Source organism: Acanthaster planci, linkage group LG06 (assembly GCF_054643075.1).
Source record: "Acanthaster planci isolate LZ-2023a linkage group LG06, COTS_SCS, whole genome shotgun sequence".
NCBI lineage: Eukaryota > Metazoa > Echinodermata > Asteroidea > Valvatida > Acanthasteridae > Acanthaster > Acanthaster planci.
Window position 1 is genome coordinate 6,298,596 of NC_141782.1, and position 22,956 is coordinate 6,321,551.

General features: G+C 39.7%; 1 protein-coding gene across 7 annotated transcripts in view; it reads left to right on the forward strand.

Moving 5' to 3' along the window:
- Nucleotides 1-22,956, forward strand: part of LOC110988817 (chloride channel protein B-like) — a 167,512-nt gene that overhangs the window by 86,163 nt on the left and 58,393 nt on the right. For all 7 annotated transcript variants that reach the window (XM_087137605.1, XM_087137607.1, XM_087137608.1 and 4 more), the window contains one exon: nucleotides 6,865-6,950. In XM_087137605.1, the coding sequence (XP_086993731.1) occupies nucleotides 6,865-6,950 (86 nt within the window). The remainder of the gene's footprint in view (nucleotides 1-6,864; nucleotides 6,951-22,956) is intronic.

Below are 22,956 nucleotides of genomic sequence, written 5' to 3' on the forward strand. Positions count from 1 at the left end.
CTATTGTGGTGTGTTAGCTTTTTTATCAAGTTTGGTTTGTTTTATATAACAGGTTTTGCCCTTACCCAACGTATATTAATAAGCACTGTATGCTCAGTGCTTGTCCGAGAGCTTGCGAAAAAAACCTCACAAGCTTACTCGGGTGTAACACCCGAGTAAGCTTGTGAGGTTTTTTTCGCAAGCTCTCGGACAAGCACTGAGCATACAGTGCTTATTAATATACGTTGAGTAGGGCAAAACCTGTTATATAAAATTAACATCTCCCCAACGCAAAAAAAAAAAATACATCTTGAAAAAAGTTTGGTTTGGTTTGAAAGTGCCATGTTCGATGATTTTTGGCTCGTTTCAGCAGTTTGGCTGCAGCACGATAATTTACTGAGGAGCACAACAGGACTGTGTATTAAACCAAGGTCTTTTAAAACCAGTTTCCAGGCTCCATTTTGCCTTGTACATGTTCACCCTCTTCTCAGCAAAAGCAGATTTGGGCCATTACCAAGAAAAAAGTGTGGAAACTTCATGCAGGCGCGAGGCTGTCAGGATATCAGTCCCAGTTCCGGGCTTTAGTGAAGCAGTGGAAGGGTGCAGCACGCTTACCATGAAGAGGGCCCATTCTGCACAGTCTGCCACGTAGCACTGGGGTCTCGGGGGAAAGGCTTAATAATGACCGAGAAACCACGAAATCTTTACAAAAGGTGATCAACAAGATATTGTCTTGGGTCTTTCTCCAGGTGTAGATTGGCCAGTTGCGATGTCTCGAACACCCCAACTATTTTGTGGACCAATCAAGGTGCTGTTTTTGGAACCACATCGCTTAGCAACACTACTACCATGTCAATAGTACTACCATGTTAGCAACTGTTAGATTGGGTGTCTCGGTGAATGGCTTTTGATTTTTTTTTCCAGATTTCTTTGAAAAAATTTAATTTTGATTTACATCCAATAATGGCAAAATAATGTGGACCATTAAGGTTAAGGGCAATTTATTATAAAGGGTAAAAAAATCAAGGGACGGACCTATAAACTATAAACTGCGAGTAATAATTTTTATCTTTGGCGATTAAAATATCAAGGCAGGAATGTGGTGCCATGAAAAGGGCCATTGGTGGAATTCTCATGAATGCATTCGTACCCTCATTGTCATTTTATATGAGCTCAGATGGAGGTGATTTGTAAATGGCTGATTTATTGTTTTGATGCACACTTTGCAAAACAAACAAAAGCTGATACGTCTTGATCGAAGAATGCCTATTCCTGTCAATAAAATACACGAATAATGTATTAAAACTTTTGCCATACCTTACTTACAGTATTCTGTAGTGTATTCTGCGTCCTGCCATCTGTATTCATGAGGTTGGTTATGTTTCATTGCGTCCCTTGTTGCGACGACAAAGGCGCTCATTATACTTAGCCACACGAGAGCTCACACCGTTGTCCAGTCTGCGGATACTTGCCCTCCTTGACAATAATGGATTAATCGGTGAGAACGCAGACAAACCGCGGAAGAATGCTAGTCAATTTCGGGATGGTGCGTAAGTCAGAGGAACTTCTGAGCTTCGACTCTGTCACTCTGTTAGTGTCCTAAGAGTCCTCACCTTGACAATTGTTACTACCTACTTTCACCAACTAGCCATTCCCACAATCGAACACTTTAGCAACTGACCATTTGTAGACAGATATACAGTTGAAAATGGAGCTTACTCTGGCGTCACATGTAAGCTTACCAGCCGGCCTGGATTTTGAAACAATCTCTTGATTCCTGTCCTTTTACATTCAGAGTTTGGCTCTCGTCCTCCACCCAAGCCTATATCACAAGAGCTCATTCTTGGCCTAAGGGCAAGCCAAGGAGATACGTATTCACTACACCTTGGCCCTCCAGACAGGTCAGATATTCCTTCAGGATTAACCTGAAGACAACCCAAATCTCCAAACCAACACCCCCCTTTACAGGTGTCTGCTCTTAAAGAAGGGTTCATCCAGTAGAGCAGACTCTGCCCTGCAATGTCAATCTTTAGTTGTACTCAACAAGCTAAATACTGACTTCCCTGCCCCGCCAGAACACATAGTTGCTGATGTTCTGCACCAGTCTTCCTTCTGTTTATCATGGAGGAAGGACATAGAAGAAGTGGTAACTCAGGCACTTCAAAGCGTCCAATGATGGTCGCCGCCGAGTCTGACTAATAATAGAAAACATTCCAAAAATGCCTTATAATTGCTGCCTGCATCTTAGCTGGACAAGTGGGGTCAGTAATACTCTTGCAATACTTGTAGTTTTTGCTTGCAATTAAATACAAACTATCAATGTGACCAGGAACTAGAGAGAGAAAAATTCCTTATATTAGACCTACTTTTGCCATCATAAATAAACTTCTTAAATTTTGACACACTGTTTCATTATCCATGCAAAGTTTGTAATTCTAGTCTCCTCCGTCCAATATACATCATTGTCGAAGACTTGGAACGAATTAGGCTAAGACTGGCCAACAAAATGTTCACTACTACTGGAAAGCTCAGTTCATAAACAACAAAATGCGCTATTTCATCACAAGGAGTGATCGTGAAATTGCATAAAATACGCCTTTGTACAAATTCCATAATAAAAATGATTCAAACAAAACACAAAATCTTACAAACAGCTTGGCTATTCATTCCTAAAAGAAGTCCAGAAGAAAGCGTTCGATAAGGGCAACAACTGCACATGAACACTTCGAGTATACAGCCTAATAAAAGCAACTGCGCAAACACTACATTTGATGTTGTTGGCGGTTCATATCAAGCACCAATGATGGCATGAATATTCAACTTCCTATACTGCAGTACACAACGTTTTAGGGATGCAGATTACCAACGAAAAATTGCGGCGACGATCATGGGGTACAAAGGGAGCTTATGGTTGCGAAACAGGTGGTGGATAGCAGGCGTGAGCTGCGCTCTGGCTATGGACATACCTGGCATGGCAGAAAGTGGTAATCGGCCAGATGTTATAGCCCGGGCAGTTCAAACTCCTTGTGTGTCCTTCCTCCATGTCTTTATGTAGGTCACATGACCCCATTTTCTTTACAGCAGGGTAGAGTTGCTCATCCATGTACCTCTCCCTGTTATCCCTGGTCCTGACAATTTGGACAGGATAGATATCTTCTTTTATGTCATTGAGGCTTTTCAACCTGGTGTCGCATTTATCCAGGCTTCTGGCATACATCAACTACAATAGTAATCAGTTCTCTATTCTTGGTGTAATGAACAGAGTGTGCTCCTAATTAAGACACAGATGAATGCTGTAGCTGATTCTTCACTCCTTTGTAACTGGGAACTGCAGTCAGCAATAGCATGTAGCTACTGCCTGCAGTCACAGCTACCCACTGTGTTTCCTCCAGACAACACTGACAACGGGCACTCTCTTACTGGCATATTCACTCAGTGACCCTTGGCATGTCCCCCGGCCCTTCCAAGGTCCTTCTTGGAATCCTTTGAAGAGGCCTCATCACCTCACATATTCGTGAGGCTGGCCTTTCTACTTCCAATAATTACTTCTTTCCTGGACTGTGGTCTGGCAAAGGTATCTGTTACACATGGCTCCTTTTAGGCAGTAACACCACAGCGTTCTCCTCATCCATACCATGGACTACTGCTCAAACAATAGTCATCCTCACCTCTCTGACAAGACAACTTTCTCTTTAATGTCATAGAGTACTCTTGTTCTCCTAATTACAAGCCTTGCTGTTCGGTTCGTAATCCTCGTATGATTTCTGTTCAGGACTCAAACCTGAGAGGTTCTATGATTCTCCTCCTGCCATTACCCTGATACACTTCACCTCTGGCTAGTCAGGTTTCCTCGGCCATTTGGTTCACCTATCCTGAATGGCTAACCTTCACAGACTTCAATCTCAGCCACCCTATTGTAATGCATGTTGCTAGGGTGGTGTACTTTGCCAACATCCTTTTTGCAGTGTCCTTCGGAAGTTACCCGCATGACAAATGCTAGAAACTGTATGGACCTTTACCTCTTGCAAACTTAATAAAGTTTCACAATGAGTTCTTTCCTGGCGTGTCTATACTCACCTCTTCACCGAGAATACGAGGACCCATACTTTGTGAGCTACCTCCAGCTCTACACCGCATCTAATGGTCTCCTCCTTCTACTGTTGACCCTCATCATTCCACACAGGCACACACACTTTCAGTGTGTCCTCGCCTACCCTCCAGGGTACGGCACCACTCTGCATATTTAGTGACTGTTTGGGTAGGTTGAGTGCTGTGGAATCCTCCCCCACAGCAGTGTGGGAAGAGTCTGCTAATAAATACCTACCCAGTCACCACGCTCACGCTCCAAAAAAGAAGGATGAACATGGTGGTGGTGCTGCTATGCATCATGGGCCTAGAGGGCACATTACGGACTACAAGCAAGAAAATTGCTGCCTGTTAAAGAATGTGATGTATGAAGTGAAATGAACTCTTATACAATGGTCAACTGAACATCGTGAACAAGAGAACAAAAGTTCTGTTTTCTCAAAAACTACTGCATTGTGGGTGAAAATATTTTACAGACTGATTAAGGCTGTTATGTACTTTCTTTGAAATAAGATATTTTCAGGATTATACAGTAGTCCGATTTGAAAGATTTCACCAATGGCATACGCTACCTTTGAGGTCTTATCAAGTTCAAGGCTGCATGCTTGCTGGTCCCCATGCATTTAGCACTGCAGTGAAAGAAGTATACATTTTTGGCTGACCCGTCTTGGAAAAATGGACTCTGTGCAGGAACAGTATGTCCGAACTTGGTGTGAAATGACTGCAAAGAGTTACTCTAAAAACTCCCAAACGCTGAACTCCTAAAAAAAAAGCACTGTTGCGATATTGGAAAATATGTTGGGGGTTGAGTGGATTCCCTCTCCCCCCCTCGGGTTGGGTGGATTCCGTCCCCCCCGGCTCTTTTAGGGTTAAAGGAGTATGCTGTTTGTATACCATATTGAAAATAGGAAACTTTATGGTAGTCTGTCAGTTAATGGTAAAATAAAAACAGCTCAAGATATTTGATAGATTTTTTTAATTAATAAGGAACAATTTTTTTTTAAATAATAAGGAAACAAACTTCAAGCAGTAATCTCCTTTTACCAAAGATTCTAATTTTTTTTAACCTGTGCTGACATGAACTGCATTATATCAGCTTTGAATCTGGAACCCATCGACTGCCTGTGGGTAAATCTGTGTAACGTTCTAAAATCTCTTTTTCACATGAGCATGGGAAGTGAAAACAAATGTGTATGAACAAGAACACCTAGGAACGATATTGCCGGGAGTGAAAGGTCTTTAATGAAATCTGTTTCTTACCCTCTCCACATGACTTTTCCTAAATATTACTTGAGGAACACAAAGGTGAAATTCCAACACAAGTGTTCTATGGGGTTGTTTAACTTAAGAATCACTCTTCCAAAAATTATTAAACGTCATAGGGATGGCCCCATGTAAAATCCCTATAGGCAGACTGGTCAAGGGTTTTGGAAGCTGTTTGCGTGAGCTTTTACTTTCTGGCTCTGTTGAACCCGACTAGTGCAAACAAGTAGTCCAATAACTTGTCTAAACTTCCATAACATTGGCCACTGCAATTCCTTATTGGTTAATCCAGTTCCAGATCAGGTCAAAACTTCTTTAGGCGTAAAAAATAGTGAAGTTAAAAATCCCTTTTCTGCTAGAACCATCCTATACTAGCAATTTTGGTGAGGAGGCATTAAAAAACAAACTTCTAATAATTTTAAAAAATTAAAACAGAGAACTTGCATGTAAATGCTTTTGAAAATTTCAACTCTACGTGATGGCGTTCAACAGGCATGGATCAACTAATTCTAACATATGCATGTAGCAACCTTTTCCCACTTCCCAATGTTTTGGCCATGTTAGTGTTCCATTTCAAGAAGTACATGTAGATAGCCTAATGTATGTGTACATAGACAGTTCCAGGCCTACATGTACCTTCAGCTTTTTGGCGTAGCTGGACTGCAGAGGGCATGCTGTTCAACCTCCATTGTGTCAATTATCATGGTGGCCACTAGTAATGCTCCTCAGATACAGAACAACATTTTTGTAAGATTGCCACCCTGCAAAAATTTAAAGCCTCAGAGACACTGCTGAAGTTTTCTAATCAAATACAATTTCCACACAATCTTGGGGTAAGGGTGAAAATTTGTTTTTTTGTTTTTGTAACACGTTGAAAAAATACAAGAAATAATAATTACTATATTTGGAAGATTTATAATGCAGCAGTGTCTGCCAAAAATGATGCTCATGGTGCAGTACAAATATAAATAAAATAAAATTAACAAGAAATAATATAACAGTCCTTTGAACAAGTGGGTTAATAGAACAAGTGGGTTTTAAGAGAAGCCTTGAAGTCAGTGATGGAGGAGATGGTGTGTTTATCTGAGGGGAATTTGTTCCATAGATGTGGGCCTGCATGAAAACAGGATCTATTCCCCCAAGAATTATGTGTTTTGGGACAGTAAGGAGGGAAGCATTAAATTTTCTCAAATGCCTGGAGGGTCACTAATAAGCTAGCAAATCAATGTTGTATGTTGGAGGAGAACCATTAAGTGCATGAAAACAAATAAACGAATTGCATGTATGCAGTTTTTCATAGATTTTCGTGATGCTAAGATGTTCACCACTGTTTTCTTTCTGGGAAACAAATATTATTTCAATTCAAATTTTCTTGTGACTTTGTACAGTTTCCCTTTTTCGATACAAATTATAAAAGATTAAAAGACTAATTTTGAAATGACATCTTTATGTAAACAGTATGCTTCACTCTCTAACAATAGCTCAGTTTTAGGTACAAGTATTTACATAATTATTTATGATTCAATTGTTTCACAGATACTGTTTGCTACTGCAAGTGTCCTTTTGCCTGCTGCATTCAACTGTAGTCCTTACTCGTGCTACCTAAATGGAGAAAAGCTATCGTAAGTGTCCCAAAATTAAAGTGCTCTTCAAACTTCATACACAGTTGATTTTTAACCACTTCGTGCCGGGGTATTTTTTAATGTTGATGATGCTGGGCCGGCATGACTATCATTTTTTCCGTTTTCAAAATCCTTCAAAAATTTATCATTTCATTTAACGGTTGTTTATAGCCGCACCAAATAATCTTTAGGCACTACTGTAAGTTGACAGGTGGCCTTCATTGACGCCCGAGTATTTCAGTTACGCCAGTAGCCTTGTAAACAGAGCCCAGATTGTGCTATGTTGTATAACTGTCTTTTGTTCACGAACCTGGCTCAGTGCACTGCTGACCTCTTTTCAATAGGGGCCAGATAAGCGTGCAGCGGTACTGTGTGACTCATCCCTGCGGTGGTGGAGCGCCTTTGTAATGTAACACTGCTCCTATAATGTAACATTAATTGGCCAATAACCTAAAACCAAGTAATTATGTACTAACATAGAAGCCAGTCATGTAATAACTACAGATTTGCTTGTATTTTAGTTTTTGTTTCAATTTTTCAATGGATATTATTCCATTTTGGCACAATTGCATTTCTTTTTCTCTTGAAAGAAATCACAAAGCTTAATTTCAAACTTGACAGAAAGCCTGTAATAATTCAAGAGTGTATCTTGAAAGTTTAATGCAACTGTCTGCAGTGGTACAACTGTACATGAACATGGTGTTTTGGAAAGTATGCTTTATTTGACAATTTCATGACCTTGTCTATGGAAGGCCTTGTGCTACAAGATTATAAAAAGGACCTCATGCATAACGGAGCGCCTTTGATACAAAATGAATGGCAACGAATACTACATTGCCTTAATAAAGGTGGGCAAAAACTACTGTGATGGGTGCGAGTGTTCAATTACTGTTAAGAATGTTTTCCTGTCTTTTTTAATACTTGCACAAAAATGCATTCATGGGGCAGGGGCGTGATAAAGGAGAGTGGGAGGGGGCACAACCATTCGTTCCTGTTGATTGAAGTCATTTTTTAGCTTTAAGTAAGAAACGTGTTTCAGTACTGGCAAAAATTCCAATAAGAAAATATTAAAAACTTTCCTTATTGTACTGCTTGATTGCCCAGGATTATGTCATGTTACATAAAGCTTACATCAACATTTGTTTTGTTGGAACCATTTTACCAGCAATACATTTCTGTCTAAAATACGGATGCTTTCAGTCTGATTTGATGTGTAGTTCTTTAGATATTGGCCTGTAAAGAGTACACCTTTAAGATTACACTGTATGTCATGTGACACAGAACGGTTCATTATAATGTCATCATTACTTTCATCTATAATACATTCCTACCTGCAAAGGTACTTACTTTATATCTAAAAGAAAAATGAAAAAAACAAATCATGAAATTAGTCATTATTATGGCAGTAATATTCACATCTTGGGAGACCTGGTGCCCATACCAAATTTGAAGTCAATATGCTTCAATAGACGGTCTGTAGGAAATTTGCTGAGAATTATCTCGCCAGGAAAAACAGTAATAAGGTAGTCATCTTAACACACTAAAAGATAGGATTGACCATGATGATGAAGTTTAAGTTGGACTAAATTTTCTCCCAGATGTAGGTGGCGCTGACATTGCCAAGTACATTGTGTGCGTGAATGAAGGATCAAAGTACAGTAACTTCATTGTCGGAATTCTGCCCCATTATTGGGAGGGCAGATGAAAGTATGCACTAAACTTCACTGTTGGAATTCTGCCTCCTTATTGGGAGGGCGGATCATAGTATGCACTAAACTTCACTGTTGGAATTCTGCCTCCTTATTGGGAGGGCGGATCATAGTATGCACTAAACTTGGTTGTCGGAATTCTTCCTCCTTATTGGGAGAGCGGATCACTGTACGCACTAAACTTTGCCGTCAGAATTCTGCTTCATAATTGAGAAGGCAGATAAAGGTATGCACTAACTTGAATTTTGCTGTCAGAACGCTTCTTCAACAAAATGTATAGAGATTACTCTTGTTTAATAGCTCAATGGGCAATCATATCGATGTTTTGTTTATTCATGAAAAACATTCCTACGTCATCTATTTTATACACGTTAAATGCCTTTGTGAGTTTTCACAAGTTATTGGACACAAACTATATCAAGAAATTTTGGTAGCTTATTTTACATATAGCTCTATAAAACAATAATGTTTTTATTTTATTAACATTTGAGCTGTTGTGTAATAGCCCAGGGACACCTTGTAAACCAACCAGCCCACCCAATGACCCACCCACCCACCCTATATCTCGTGAAGCACATGTCCGATCTGGTTCTACTCTTGCAGATATCTTAAATGGGAGTTCTTTAGAGGAAGATTGACCTTATGTGATGATGACATCATCAGGAGATAAGTCATGTGACATTAAAGGTACACTCTTTCAGGCCTTGAATCTCCTGAAATACATGCTCTCTCTGGTTGAAACTTTGCAAATAATTTGAAAGAGAAGTGTTATATACGAAAAAGGACTTGATGTGATGATGCCTGAGTTGTTGAAATGTGCAATAGAATGCGAAAAAGGCCTCTGTTCTTTTGTCAGACAGACGGAAAAGCTCTCGTTTCTTCTTGTTCCTCTTTCTTCTTCCGCTCAAATGCCTGTTTGTTTTGTACACATTTTTTTCTACCCGCAACTTTGGTGCTTTTTCAACTTTGGATCATCATGAAACTTGCACTAATTAAAAACCTTTATGCACAGATGGTCCTAGAAACATGATGTCATAATGACGTCATCAAGTGTTCGTTTTGGTAACTTGACTATCTTTGATCCTCATCAAAGTTATACCAAACACAGACCTTAAGGCAAAGATAATACTATAATAATTAAGTCGTGATGACGTCACCAAGTTTGTTATTATTGATATTTACATATTTAGTTTAGCCCATTGACTTTGTACACGATTTCAAGGCACAATTTTGGTTACTTGGAGATCTTTATTCATCATCAAAGTTACAGCCGACAAAGACCCTGATGCAAAATAAAAGCCTAATTTATTATGTTGTGATAACGTCATCGCATTATTTTATATTGATTTTTTAATTTTTTCCCCCATAGGTTTTGTACACGTTTTTCTACTTAAAACTAATGAATGAGTAGTCCTTCAATTCGGCACAAGATTACTATAAGAATGAAAGAGAAATCGGGTACTTTGCGCTTTGTTATTTGATTTGAAATATGGCTAAGAGTCTGAATATGAAGTAATATTTCGTAAAAATTGTTCAGTTTAAGAGCAAATCACGTGACATGACAGTGTTTCTCTAAACGAGTTTATGGCCCATTGACTTTGTACACGTTTTCAAGCCACAATTTTGGTAACTTTGCAATATTGGATTATTGACAAAGTGATAGCGAACAAAGACCTTGATGCAAGATTTTTTAAAAATGAATGTCTTGATGATGATGTCATCAGCTTATTTTATACTGAATTTTGAATATTTTATTTTCCCCATAGGTTTTGTACACGTTTTTTGACTTGGCATTAACTTCAAAGCCTTCAAAGTCTGCTAAAGGACATGTCCTATCTTGTTGAAATTTTGCAGATACTATAAAGGAAAGTGTTACAGACGAATGTTGACCTGCTGTGCTGATTACGTCATCAGGAGACAAGTCACATGACATTAAAGTTGCACTTTTTAAGGCCCTATATCTCCCAAAGGAGATGTCCGATCGGGTTCAAATCTTGCAGAATTCTTGAAAAGGGAGTGCTTTAAAGGAATATTGGCCTTGTGTGATGATGATGTCATCAGCAGACAAGTCATGTGACCTTAAATGTGCACTCTTTAACCACTTCCTGCCAGGGACTCCGGGATCAGAGACGTATGGTTTATATGGGTGGCTGGGGTTTCCGCACTCGGATAAAGGAAACAGGGCCCTGTAACAAAAGACCGTACTCCAAACAAAAGAGCAGGCTGCTGGGCATTACTGGCATTTTTCACTCTCAAAAGTGGTGATAATCCAGCCTTGTTTTGAAACCCTATACCAGGTTTTGGGGCATTGAGAGCGAGCGGATTGCCACCGGGGACAAAGCGCTCCACCACCGCAGCGATGAGCCACACAGCACCGCTGCACGCAAATCTGGCCCCTATTGAAAAGAGGTCAGCAGTGCACTGAGCCAGGTTCTTGAACAAAAGACAGTTATATAACACCACACAATCAGGGCTCTGTTTACAAGGCTGCAGGCCTGGCTGAAATACTCGGGCGTCAATGAAGGTCACCTATCACCTAGAGTAGTGCCTGAAGGTTACTTCATGGGGCTATAAACGACCGTTAAATGAAATGATGAATTTTTGAAGGACTTTGAAAAGGAAAAAAAGACAGTCATGCCGGCCCAGCATCATCAACATTGAAAAATGCCCCGGCATGAAGTGGTTAAGGCCCTATATCTCCCAAAGTGCATGTCCGATCGGATTCAAATCTTGCAGATATTTTGAAAAAGGAGTGCTTTAGAGGAATGTTGACCTTGTGTGATGATAACATCATCAGGAGACAAGTCATGTGACATTAAATGTGAATTCTTTAAGGCCCTTTATCTCCCAAAGTACATGTTCAATCAGGTTCAAATCTTGCAGATACCTTGAAAAGGGAGTGCTGTAGAGGAATATTAACATCATGTGATCATGATGTCATCAGGAGACAAGTCATGTGACATTAAAGGTGCACTCTTTAAGGCCCTATATCTCCTGAAGTACATGTTCTATCAGGTTGAAACTTTGCAGGTATCTTGAAAGAGAGGTGTTGTATACCAAAAATGACTTGATGTCATGATGCCGTAGTTGTTGAAATGTACAAAAGAATGCAAAAAAGCCCTCTGTTCTGTTGGCAAACAGAAAGATAAGCTCTAGTTTTTTTTCTCCTTATTCAGTCAATTTTTTCTGGCACAGCACTTTGGCAGTTAGGAAAATCAAACAGACTTCAAACTCGGCAGGTAGTTGGACAATCATCCAATGACGATCCTGGAAGAAATTCACAGTGATAACTTAATTAGTTTATTTATTATTGATTTTTGAATAATTAAATTTTCCCATAGACTTTGTACACAGATTCATGTAGTTTTTTGACTGTCCTATACCAGGCTATGAGGACGCTACTGCAGAATTACGGTTATACCTGCCGGGGGTTTCAATTTTCAACAAACTGTCCTATATTGAACCACAGGTGGCATTGTAGCACAACAACGTTAAGACTGTACCTGAGCTTCGATTTTTTGCCATAGGGTTTGTACACACAATTGTCCAGCATAATTTGTGAGTAGTCCTCAACTTCGACTGAGAATTACTAACAGAACAAAAAAGAAATTAGGCAAAATATTCCCTTCCGTTGGATTGTAAATATACCCAAGAGTCAGATTATCAAATAATCTTTTAGAATTTTTTTCCAGTTTAGACAAAAATCACGTGACATGAAATTAAAGGAGCAGTTTTCCTTCATACGTGTTTTTAGCCCGTTGACTTTGTAAACGTTTTGGAGCCACAATTTTGGTAACTTTGCAATGTCTGATCATTCCCAAAGTGATAGGCGACAAAGACCCTGATACAAGATTTATTGCAATGGGATGACATCATGATCACATCATCACCTTATTTTATATTGATTTTTGAATATTTTATTTTTCCCCATATGTTTTGTACACGTTTTTCTAATTAACACAAGTCAACGGGTAGTCCTGTACTTCGGCTCAAGATTACTATAAGAACGAAAGAGAAATTGGGTACTTTCCAGTCTGTTATTTGATTTGAAATGTGCCTAAGAGTCCAAATGTGAAGTAATATTTCATAAAGAATTGTTCAGTTTAAGCGCAAATCACGTGACATGAACATAAAGGAGCAGTGTTTCTGCAAACAAAAGTACGTCCATCGACTTTGCACACAGGTCAAGGAATGATATTAGTCACTAAATGAAGTCCAATCTTTATTTCAGTTGCATCAAGGATTGACCCAAGCTAACACATGATTTAGGTATTTTGATATCAATGATGACGTCATTGGTTTATTTGTTATTGAGTTTGGAATAATTAATATTTGCCCTTAGACTTTGCACACGTTTTGTCCTCCGTAGACTTTGCACACAGATTTTAAGGTTTATTTTTTCAGCTTAGCAATATTATATATGCATGGAACTTACACTGAGGGAAGATCATGAAGCAAACAGGAGTCTCAGAACTAGTGCAATGTTGTACCGACATATTATGTCACATGTCACATGACATTAAAGGTGCAATCTTAAAGTACTAAGTTCTAAAATACATGTCTGATTGTGTTGAAACTTTGTATATAACTTTAAAGTGAAGTGTTCTAGAGGAAAAGTGACCTCATGTGATGATGATAATATCACATGACAAGTCACGTGACTTTTAAGGTGCACTCTTTAATGGCCTGTTTCTCTTGAAATACAATGCAATAGGGTTGAAACCTTGCATATAACTTCAGGACAAAGTGTTTTAGAGGACTGTTGACCTGATGTGATGGTAATGATATCTCGCGACATGTCACGTGACACTATAGGTACCATTTTTAAAGTTCTTTATCTCCTGAAGTACACATCCAATCGTGCTGTAACTTTGCATGTAACTGGAAAACAAAGTATTTTACAGCAATATTGATCTCATGTGATGATGATGACATCATGTGACAGGTCACGTGCCATTCAAAGTTATCCATTACATGCACGTCTGATCTGAATGGAATGTGGAACCTTTAAAGATATTGCCTTTTTTTTCATTATAGTTGCATAAAGGATGGACTAAAGGATGCATGACGACATTGATGAATTTATTATGATTTTGGTTTTTCTTTCAAATTGACGTTCTACAAAGATATATAGCCAGTTCATGAGTTTCCATGAAACTGTAATATTATCATATCAAGTCTATTTTGTAAACATTCATTTATAATACGATTTGACTAAAACAGCAAACTCCGAAACAACCTGTGTTTGTTCACAAACACCACCTCTAGTTTCCTAATCTTTTTCTTCTGCTCAAAAGCCCATTTGTTTTGTGCACGTTTGTTCTGCCCACTACTTTAGCCCCTTAACAACTTTGGATCTTCATCAAACTTGCCCCAGTGAAGGACCCTTATGCATAGATGGTACTAAAAGGATGATGTGGTGAAGATGTCATTAATTGATTTTTTAATGTTCATTTCAACCTATTGACTTTTTATACGTTTTCGAGGCACAATTTTGGTAAATTTGCGATATTTGATCGTTGTCAAAGTGATAGCCAACAAAGACCCTGATGCAAGATTTATTGCAAAGGGATGACATCATAATGACGTCATCACCTTATTTTATATTCATTTTTGAATATTTAATTTTTCCCCATAGGTTTTGTACACGTTTTTTTTATTTAACACATGTGAATGAGTAGTCTTTAACTTTGGATTAAGATTACTATAAGAACGAGAGAGAAATTGGATACTTTACGCTCTGTTATTTGATTTGAAACATGCCTAAGAGTCTGAATATGAAGTAATATTTCATAAAAATTGTTCAGTTGTTGAAATCACGTGACTTCAACTTAGAGGAGCAGTGTTTCTGCAAACGAGTTTAATGCCCATTGACTTTGTACACGTTTCCAGGGCACAATTTTGAAACCTTTGCGATGTTTGATCGTTATCAAAGTGACAGCCAACAAAGATGCTGACACAAAAATTATTGGAAATAAATGACGTCATGATGACGTCATGTGATTTACCATTGATCTTTCAGCCCATTGACTTTGTACACGTTTTCAAGCCAGCATTTGGATTAGTTTGAGAGGTTTGATCGACTTCAAAGTTTCAGACAACAAAGAACGTGATGAAAGAATTTTGCTAAATTTATGATGTCATGATGACGTCATCACCTATTTTTAAATTGATTTTTGGATATTTAATCTTTCCCCATAGGTTTTGTACACGTTTTTCTTCAGCCTGTCCTCGGCACTTTGGTCAATCTGAATTATTTCCTGCAATGCACACTTGACGTCCCTCATTAAGAGAGGCTCCCAAAGAAAAATCGTCAAAATAACATCATCAGGGGTCACATGACATGAGATTAAAGTTGCATTTTTTTCCCATAGGGCTCAGGATTACTATGAGAATGAAAGAAAAATTGTATACTTTTCACCTTCGTTTGATTATAAATATACTCAAGAGTCCGAATATCAAATATTTCAAAATTTTCTTTCAGTTTAAATGCAAATCACGTGACATCTTAAAGGAGCAGCTTCTTTCCATAGGTGTTTTCAGCCCATTGATTTTGTACACATTTTCAAGCCACTATATTGAAACCTTTGTTATGTTCGATTGCTACGAAAGTGTCATCACCTATTTTTAAATTGATTTTTTGACATTTAATATTCCCCCATAGGTTTTGTACATGTTTTTCAACAGCCTGTCTTCGGCACTCTGGTCAATCTGACTTCAGGCCTCAAATTTCAATGATTTTAGGGCACTGCCATTTTGGCCTCAGGTAAGTGGACATTTTAAGGGGCACCGGGGCCAAAAGCATGGGCAACGAGGCCATTTTTTTGATAAAGAAAAGGCACCAAGGCCAAACACTGTTTTGGGGCATTCAAATAAAGAAAAACTTAAAACTCCTGTGAAGTGACAAGAACAGATCTGTAGGGGGGAATCTCCTCTTACTGAAGAATAAAAAAGCAAAGCTGTAAACAAGTTTAAAAATGCAAAAGAAATAAAATTGCCTCCTCTTTTGGTAAATCCTATCCGTCTCACATGCTTTACTTATGAGTCTGTCTCAGACACGGAGTCTTGGACATTGACTGTTGCAGTTTTCTTCTGAGAATTGTATGGTTTGGTAAATGGCCTTCTTGGGCATACAGATGATGACATCCATCTCATTACAGCTGGTTAGACATCATAAAGATGCAGCTCTGGTCCCCCTGAAGATATGCATCAAGTGTCTAACAAGACAAACCATGTCTCCAGTCCCCAAGGAACCTCTTGATGTAGGAGAACTGCTTTTCAACTGTATCAGTGGCCACTGGGCATACCAGGAGAATTTGCACAAGGTGAAGCACATTAGGGAACTTCTCAGATTTCTGTGTCAGTATCTTCTGCCACATGGGATAGAATTTGTTTGATATGTGAAATCTGTTGATTTCATACTTGAGCTTGGCCCAAGTCACAACCTTTGGCAGTCAGAAAGCTGCTGAAATGGTTAACCAAGCATCGAATCTGCTGGACCCCATAGATGGATAGAGCTTCCTTATCACTAGGGAAGCTAGAGGGATCCAGGATGTCAGCTGCCTGAAGGACATCATCAGTGGTGAACCCTTCAAATCTTGTTGCCATGTTGTTGATTACTTTATCCACTATTTCAGTTGACTTCTTCTAAAAAGAATCAACCTGCTTCTTGTCTTTAGAGATCCCATGTCCGTTGAAGGTGACAGCCACAGACTCTCCATCTTTACAACTCTCCTCAGTCTCTTAAAGCACTTTATGAAGATGGTGACTCTTTCATTGCCTGTATACTTGCACTTGCAACGTCTATTGTGGACCGCACAGATGACAAGGGCAAGTTCTCATTCTGCGTGGCAAGTGACAAGTCTGCCAAATCTTCTGCTACATGTAAGTCCTGGTAGTGGGCCATGTATAAGATAAAGTGAAGAGATGTCATCTTTGCTGCGTAGTGACGTGCCTTGGCACGATCACCATGAAGGATGTCTTTTCTCAACTTTGACCCCATTTCCTGAAACTGTGTGACAAGTGCTGAGTAATCCCTACTTAGAACATTCAGTGCTTTTCTACAATGGTCAATCTACCTTGTCCCTTGGTGACGCACAGGCTTCAGAACCATTTCTCCAATCGCCTCCCAAGCCCATTGAAGATTCCTAAACTTCTTGCCAGATCTTTTGTACGTGTAGTACAGTTCAATCAAGAATTTGTCAATCTGCAGTAGAAAGGACGTTTCAAATGTTTTCAAATGACATTTGGAAAATTCTTCCAAGTTCAATTTCATAGCTTAGCTACATGTAGTAATTGTAGTACTTATCACTGAACTTGCCTCTCTCTCATAGTACGAATCTTTAAAGGCATCTTTCAGGGCCACCTCAAGCCTGTGAGCAATGCATTTTGATCATCCATGGCATATCCAACTCTCTCTGCATCAGTGTTAACCACTTCATGCCGGGGCAGTTTTCAATGTTGATGATGCTGGGCCGGCATGACTATCATTTTTTCCGTTTTCAAAATCCTTCAAAAATTAATCATTTCATGTAACGGTCGTTTATAGCCGCACCAAGTAATCTTTAGGCACTACTCTAAGTTGACAGGTGGCCTTTATTGACGCCCAAGTATTTCAGCCACGTCAGCAGCCTTGTAAACAGAGCCCAGATTGTGCGGTGTTGTATAACTGGCTTTTTATTCATGAACCTGGCTCGGTGCACTGCTGACCTCTTTTCAATAGGGGCTAGTACTGTGTGGCTCATCGCTGCGGTGGTGGAGCGCTTTGTCCCCGGTGGTAATCCGCTCGCTCTCAATGCCCCAAACCCCGGTATACGGTTTCAAAACAACGCCGGATTATCACCACTTTTGAGAGTGAAAAATGCCGGCAATGCCCAGCAGCCTGGTCTTTTGTTCGGAGTATGGTCTTTTGTTACGGCTTCGATTTCGGTGTCCCCGGCAGGTAGTGGTTAAGACACCAATTGGTTTTGCCAAAGTTTACAGATGCTCTATCTGCAGCTGAGGCATTGCAACAAGTCTGTAGATTCAGATCCATTTCCTGGCATTTTGCAGCTATAGCATTGCATTATATCAGCTGCATTTGAGCTTTCAGGTTCTGTGATACTGGGATAGAATTTGACATGAGAAACTTGGAAATATTAAACTGCCAAAATGCCATAGGCCCAAATTATATTTTGAACCAACTAACTCCAAATGATAAAAGCAGCATTATTTTTCGAAGGTATGTTTTGTAGTTATGAGGAAATTAGACCTTCATGTCATTGAAATTGTCTCCCCCTCCAAAACTTATTAGATAAGCTTATTTTAAGGGGAGAAAAAATGAACTTTCATTTAAAAAGTTGTTCCTTTTTGCCCTCTGACTGGTAAATCTCAGGCCAGGTTAAATACTCAAATTAGAAAAAATACTGACCAAAGTCTATCTGTTTACATACTTGTGGAAAATACTGCTTACCCTTAAAGTTTGATTTTTGGAAGGCGATCTTCCAGTAGTTGATACTTATGATCTCCTTTTCAGACAGGGTCTTGTCAGTGCTACCATCAAACAGCGAGGAACAATAGAAGGGCTCTTTCTGGATACTGTTTTCAGATCATCACGCATAGAACCAGTTATATGTTGGATAAATGTTCTGCAAGACATGTCATTTTCATACGTCATTCCAAGATCCACCCCATTTACTCGGTCTACCCAAAGCAACATTGGGAAGTTAGTGAAGGGCATCTCTGCAAAGGCAACAGTGTAAGCCCACCTGAAGAGCTTACACACTCTGTCATGTGTCTTTTCATCCACACTGTGGAGATGTTTTGCAATAGGTGACACCTCTTTGGAATACCAGTAGTTACAGTGCGTCACTGCTTGAGCATGGATACCTGAGTTGCCATGATCACAGGCAGTGTCCTTCTTTATATTCATTGTCCCCTTCACATGTGCATCAAGATTGCACAGTTGGGCTAGCCCAAGATTTACTGATGACTTGCCACTATCTTCACCATAGTATTTTCAACAGTACTTGCACCATGCAACGGTTGCCAAGCCAGTTTCATCCTTCTCAAATTCTAACCCTTCATATTTCCAAGACTAAACAGTTGAAGCCTTGCATGGTTTTTCTTTTCTTGCCTTTTGCATATCCAGGATCAGCAGTTTGATGTCTGTGGTGTCTAACACATCCACAATCTCCTCATGAGATGATGAAGTTGCAGCTAGGGACACCTCTTTTTCAGTTGAACTTACATGTAAATAATGGAGGAAAATGATTTTTTAATTTCTTGTGGTTAAATAATGTCATGTTGCATGTTGATGTAAAGTCAGCAAAAACTAGTTACATAAGGCCATAACATCAACAAAAATATATGGGCAGATAATTTTCAGGTACAAGGCTGTAACTTTTGTCAAGTGACGTCAGCTGCTGCGTGCGCACACCTCCGGCTCTGCATGACATAGTGCCCTCTTGTGTTTTGCTTTCTGGGAATTTATCGGCTATGGTTGGATTATGTACGTTGCAATATGCAGACGTAGCCCTGTTCAGAATGACCGTTATGGAATGGACGTGACTTTGCGAGAAGTGAATTTCGTGAAGCATGTAGCATGAAGATGATTGTCCGTCTTTCGGCCGCACCACAAAACTAATTCTTTGCGCGGATTTAATATCGGCAACTTACTGGAAATAAAAGGTACAGTTTCAGGGGCACCATGGCCGAGATGAAAGGGGCACACGGCCATTTTTGGCCGTGGACAGAGTGCCTTTTTCACAGCACCGTGGCCAAATATAAGGGCACCGACCGCCATGGCCGCGGTGAAATTTTAGGCCTATGACTTATTTCCGTCAATGTGCACTTGAAGTTCCTCATGAACAAGGCTCCCAGGAAAGAATCATCAAAATTACTTCATCAGGGGTCACGTGACAGGAGATTAAAGCTGCATTTTTTCTCATAGGTTTTGTACACGTTTTTCAACAGCCAGACTTCCACACTGTTCTCAACCTGATTTGATATATGTTAGGTCAAGATTCTTGGCTCAACAGTTAGAGAGGGTTTTTAGGAAAATGACTGTCATGATGACGTCATCACGTGATTCATTATTAAATTTGGAATATTCAGTTTTCTTCATAGGTTTTGTACACATTTTGCTAAAGTTAAAGACTGTTGCATTCATACATCTGAGTGACTTTGTATTGGGAGCATAGGTAGTTCATCTATCCACGGGCCTGTCAAAATTAAATTGTCACAGTGGCGTGTCCGAATATCAAATAATATTTCATAAATTTTTTCCAATATCAACGTAAATCAAGTGACATGACTTTAAAGCTGCAGTTTTTCTTCATAGGTTTTGTGCACGTTTTTCTAACGTCTAAGACTGCTGCAGTCATACATGTACATCTGAATGACTTTGTATTTGGAGCATATGTAGTCCAACAGTGTGTGGGGCTGCCAAAATAACGTCGCAGTGATGTCATCAGGAGTCACTTACATGAGATTAAAGCTGCAGTTTTCCTCCATTGGCTTTGCACACGTTTTTCTTAATGAGAGTAGTCCTGAACTTCGGCTAACGATTACTATGAGGATGAAGGAAAAATCGTAATTTTTTTGTCTTTGTTAGATTACAAATATACTCCAAAGTCTGAATATCCAATAATATTTACCTTTGGAGGCCTGGGTTTGAATCCTGATCCTGATGTGGATTGGATTTTCAGTCCCTACCTGAGTCGGTTGGTTGTCCCGAAGTATTTATCCATGGTTTTCCTCCCACCTCTGAAACTGAACATTTCTTCATTGTCTTCTTCACTCATTATCATCCTGTAACTGGCACTAAATACACTGTTGGATGAACAGATATAAATAAATAAATAAGAAGTGAGTGAAAGTTTTGTACTCTGCTCTTTGATTGTGTCATAGAATTTTTCTATTGGTGGATCTTTCTGCTAGTGCTCTTCCTTGAAATTCTTGTATGCTCGTTCACCTACCACTTGATCCAGGCCGCGACAAATCGCCTGTCCGATAGTCCGGGGCAATCAGATTCTCATTCTGGCAATTAAAATTCTAAGTAGATGTGCTCGTTCGGACAAGTCCAGAAAAGCTGATGTCTTTCTGTCTTCACAAAATATCTTTCAATAACTTTTTCTTACGTTAAAACGCTTGTTTTTGTATGTTTTCCTACTTACATTTGCAAGAAAAGAAATTTCCGTTATTTCCTCGAGTTCTCCTTCATGTTTCGCTGTCGCAGTGGTGAAAACACGTGCCCATAGCTCAATGCATTAAACAAAGCTGCTCTGGTTCCTGCCACGTTGCGCCCGTGCAAAGAAATGTAGCAACCTGAACTAGTCTTTACATGTACTGTACGTTCCATTCCATTACACTACATCGGGCATACATGCACGCAACCCTAAAGCCACAGGTACAAAAAAATCAATGTTGCAAGATGTTTTTTGTCAGTTCCTCCACAGAACTTGTCTCTTATTTATGACTGTATTTTCTGTGTTCATGAGTTTAATTTGAGTTTGTTTTGCTCGTACTTGAAGCGGGCGTCTTTCAACAAAGTTCCTGGTGCAGCACAAGGATTTTCACCTGCTGGTCTGGATGCCTCACACATGCTTACCACGCGATACATTGTTGGCCAGTTTGATGTCATTATTGCCAGAGTCACACTGTGTGAATTGCCCATAGTTCTTGTGAATTGTCGCTTGTAAAAATTGTTACATAGATTAAGACAGGTTTTCATCACTTTTTGAGATTTTAGAAGCTGTCGTCCCCGTTCATGTCATTCAATCAGGACAAAAAACAAAATTGACCAAAAAACCCCGAAAATTTCCAACCTACCGACCCTATTTTTTAAAGGCATGCAATTGGAAGCACAACTATGTTGGGGGGCCTAATAAAAGACTGCATGCATGCAGTAGGCCTAAGTTAAATAACCACAGTAATTGTGGATTCCGAGAAATCTTGGGCAAGTGTTGATCTAATTCGGGCAAGCAAATTTATCGCATGGCCTGCCCGATCGAGCAAGCTAAAAAAAATTGTCGCAGCCTGACTTGAGCCCTCCAAAGATTATTGACAATGTGTCCCACTTAGCCAGGCTACTAATGGACAAGCTGACCCAATTGCTTAGCTCCTGTCTCAGTTTATCCAATTGGTTTCTCTTAGATTAATCAGAGATCGGATGTTACACTCATATTTGCAGAGTCGTGTTAGGTGCAGATCTGGGTGATTCAATTTGGTGCCATCTAAACCTCTCATGTCTCTTAACTTTCTGAGATATTTGCTCTTGTACTCTGCTGTAAGATAGTACTTGCTGATAGCTCCAGGTTTTAGGCTGAATCCCTAGGTCCTGCCGGGAGTTTGGATGTCTGTGTTTACTGACTCTTTGATAGTTTGCTTCACTAGAATCCTTCTGAATGGATATTGCTGGTCACATTTGCACTGAGAAACCACTATCCACAAAGTGGGAGTGTGTCACAGCTGAATCAGAGTAACCATTTTTTTTTTTTAGTGTATCCCTGGCAGGACCATGATTGCTGTTGGCTATTGTAGTTTTGTATTTATTAACTTAGTTCACCTTTGTGTTAGCCCTAGCCCAGCTTTGGAATGCAGGGGCGTGCATGAGTGCACCCTTGGCACTCGCTGAATGTGGGTGTGAATGTATATAAGGATTGATTAAACAGGGTGTGGTGTGAGATTTGCTACATGTTGCGGTAGAGGGAACACGGTGTTCTGTTTATGCTGACTTAGCCATTTTGGTTAGCTTGTGCCGTCCCTTGGCTATTGGCACAGATGATTGAGGCTCTGTGAAGTCTTGGGGGTGGCTCGGACAAGCATATGTCGGCGGAATAACGGCAGTCATGGTCTTTACATGATGTACATGGATCAGCGGATCCCTGATGTTGTAGGCAGCCAGTTAATCTGTGAAGCCTGGAGAGAGTCTTAGCTGCCGGGAACTCCATTGGCAGAGTGAAGCCTCGCTGTTCCCGAACCTGTGTAGATGAAACTACAGGCGGCTCTCCACAGCGTCGTCCTGCTCTGGCAATTCAACTAGCCTTGGCGATCTGGATGATGGGTGTGGAACTACCGTAGCTGTGACGAACACCACTGCAAATCTCCCCTACATAAATAATTTCTTATTGTTGTATAATATTCTGATTAATTTTTTTGATTCCCTCTGTATTTGGCCTTATCTTGTGAAGAGGATTGAAAGTTCGAGATAATTGATTTATTTGGTTTGTTGCACCTGTTTAAAGGTCACACATCGTGGGAAATGTACTGATTCTTTGCTGTATAAATGTCACCCTTGTGGTGAACTACTTGTGGTA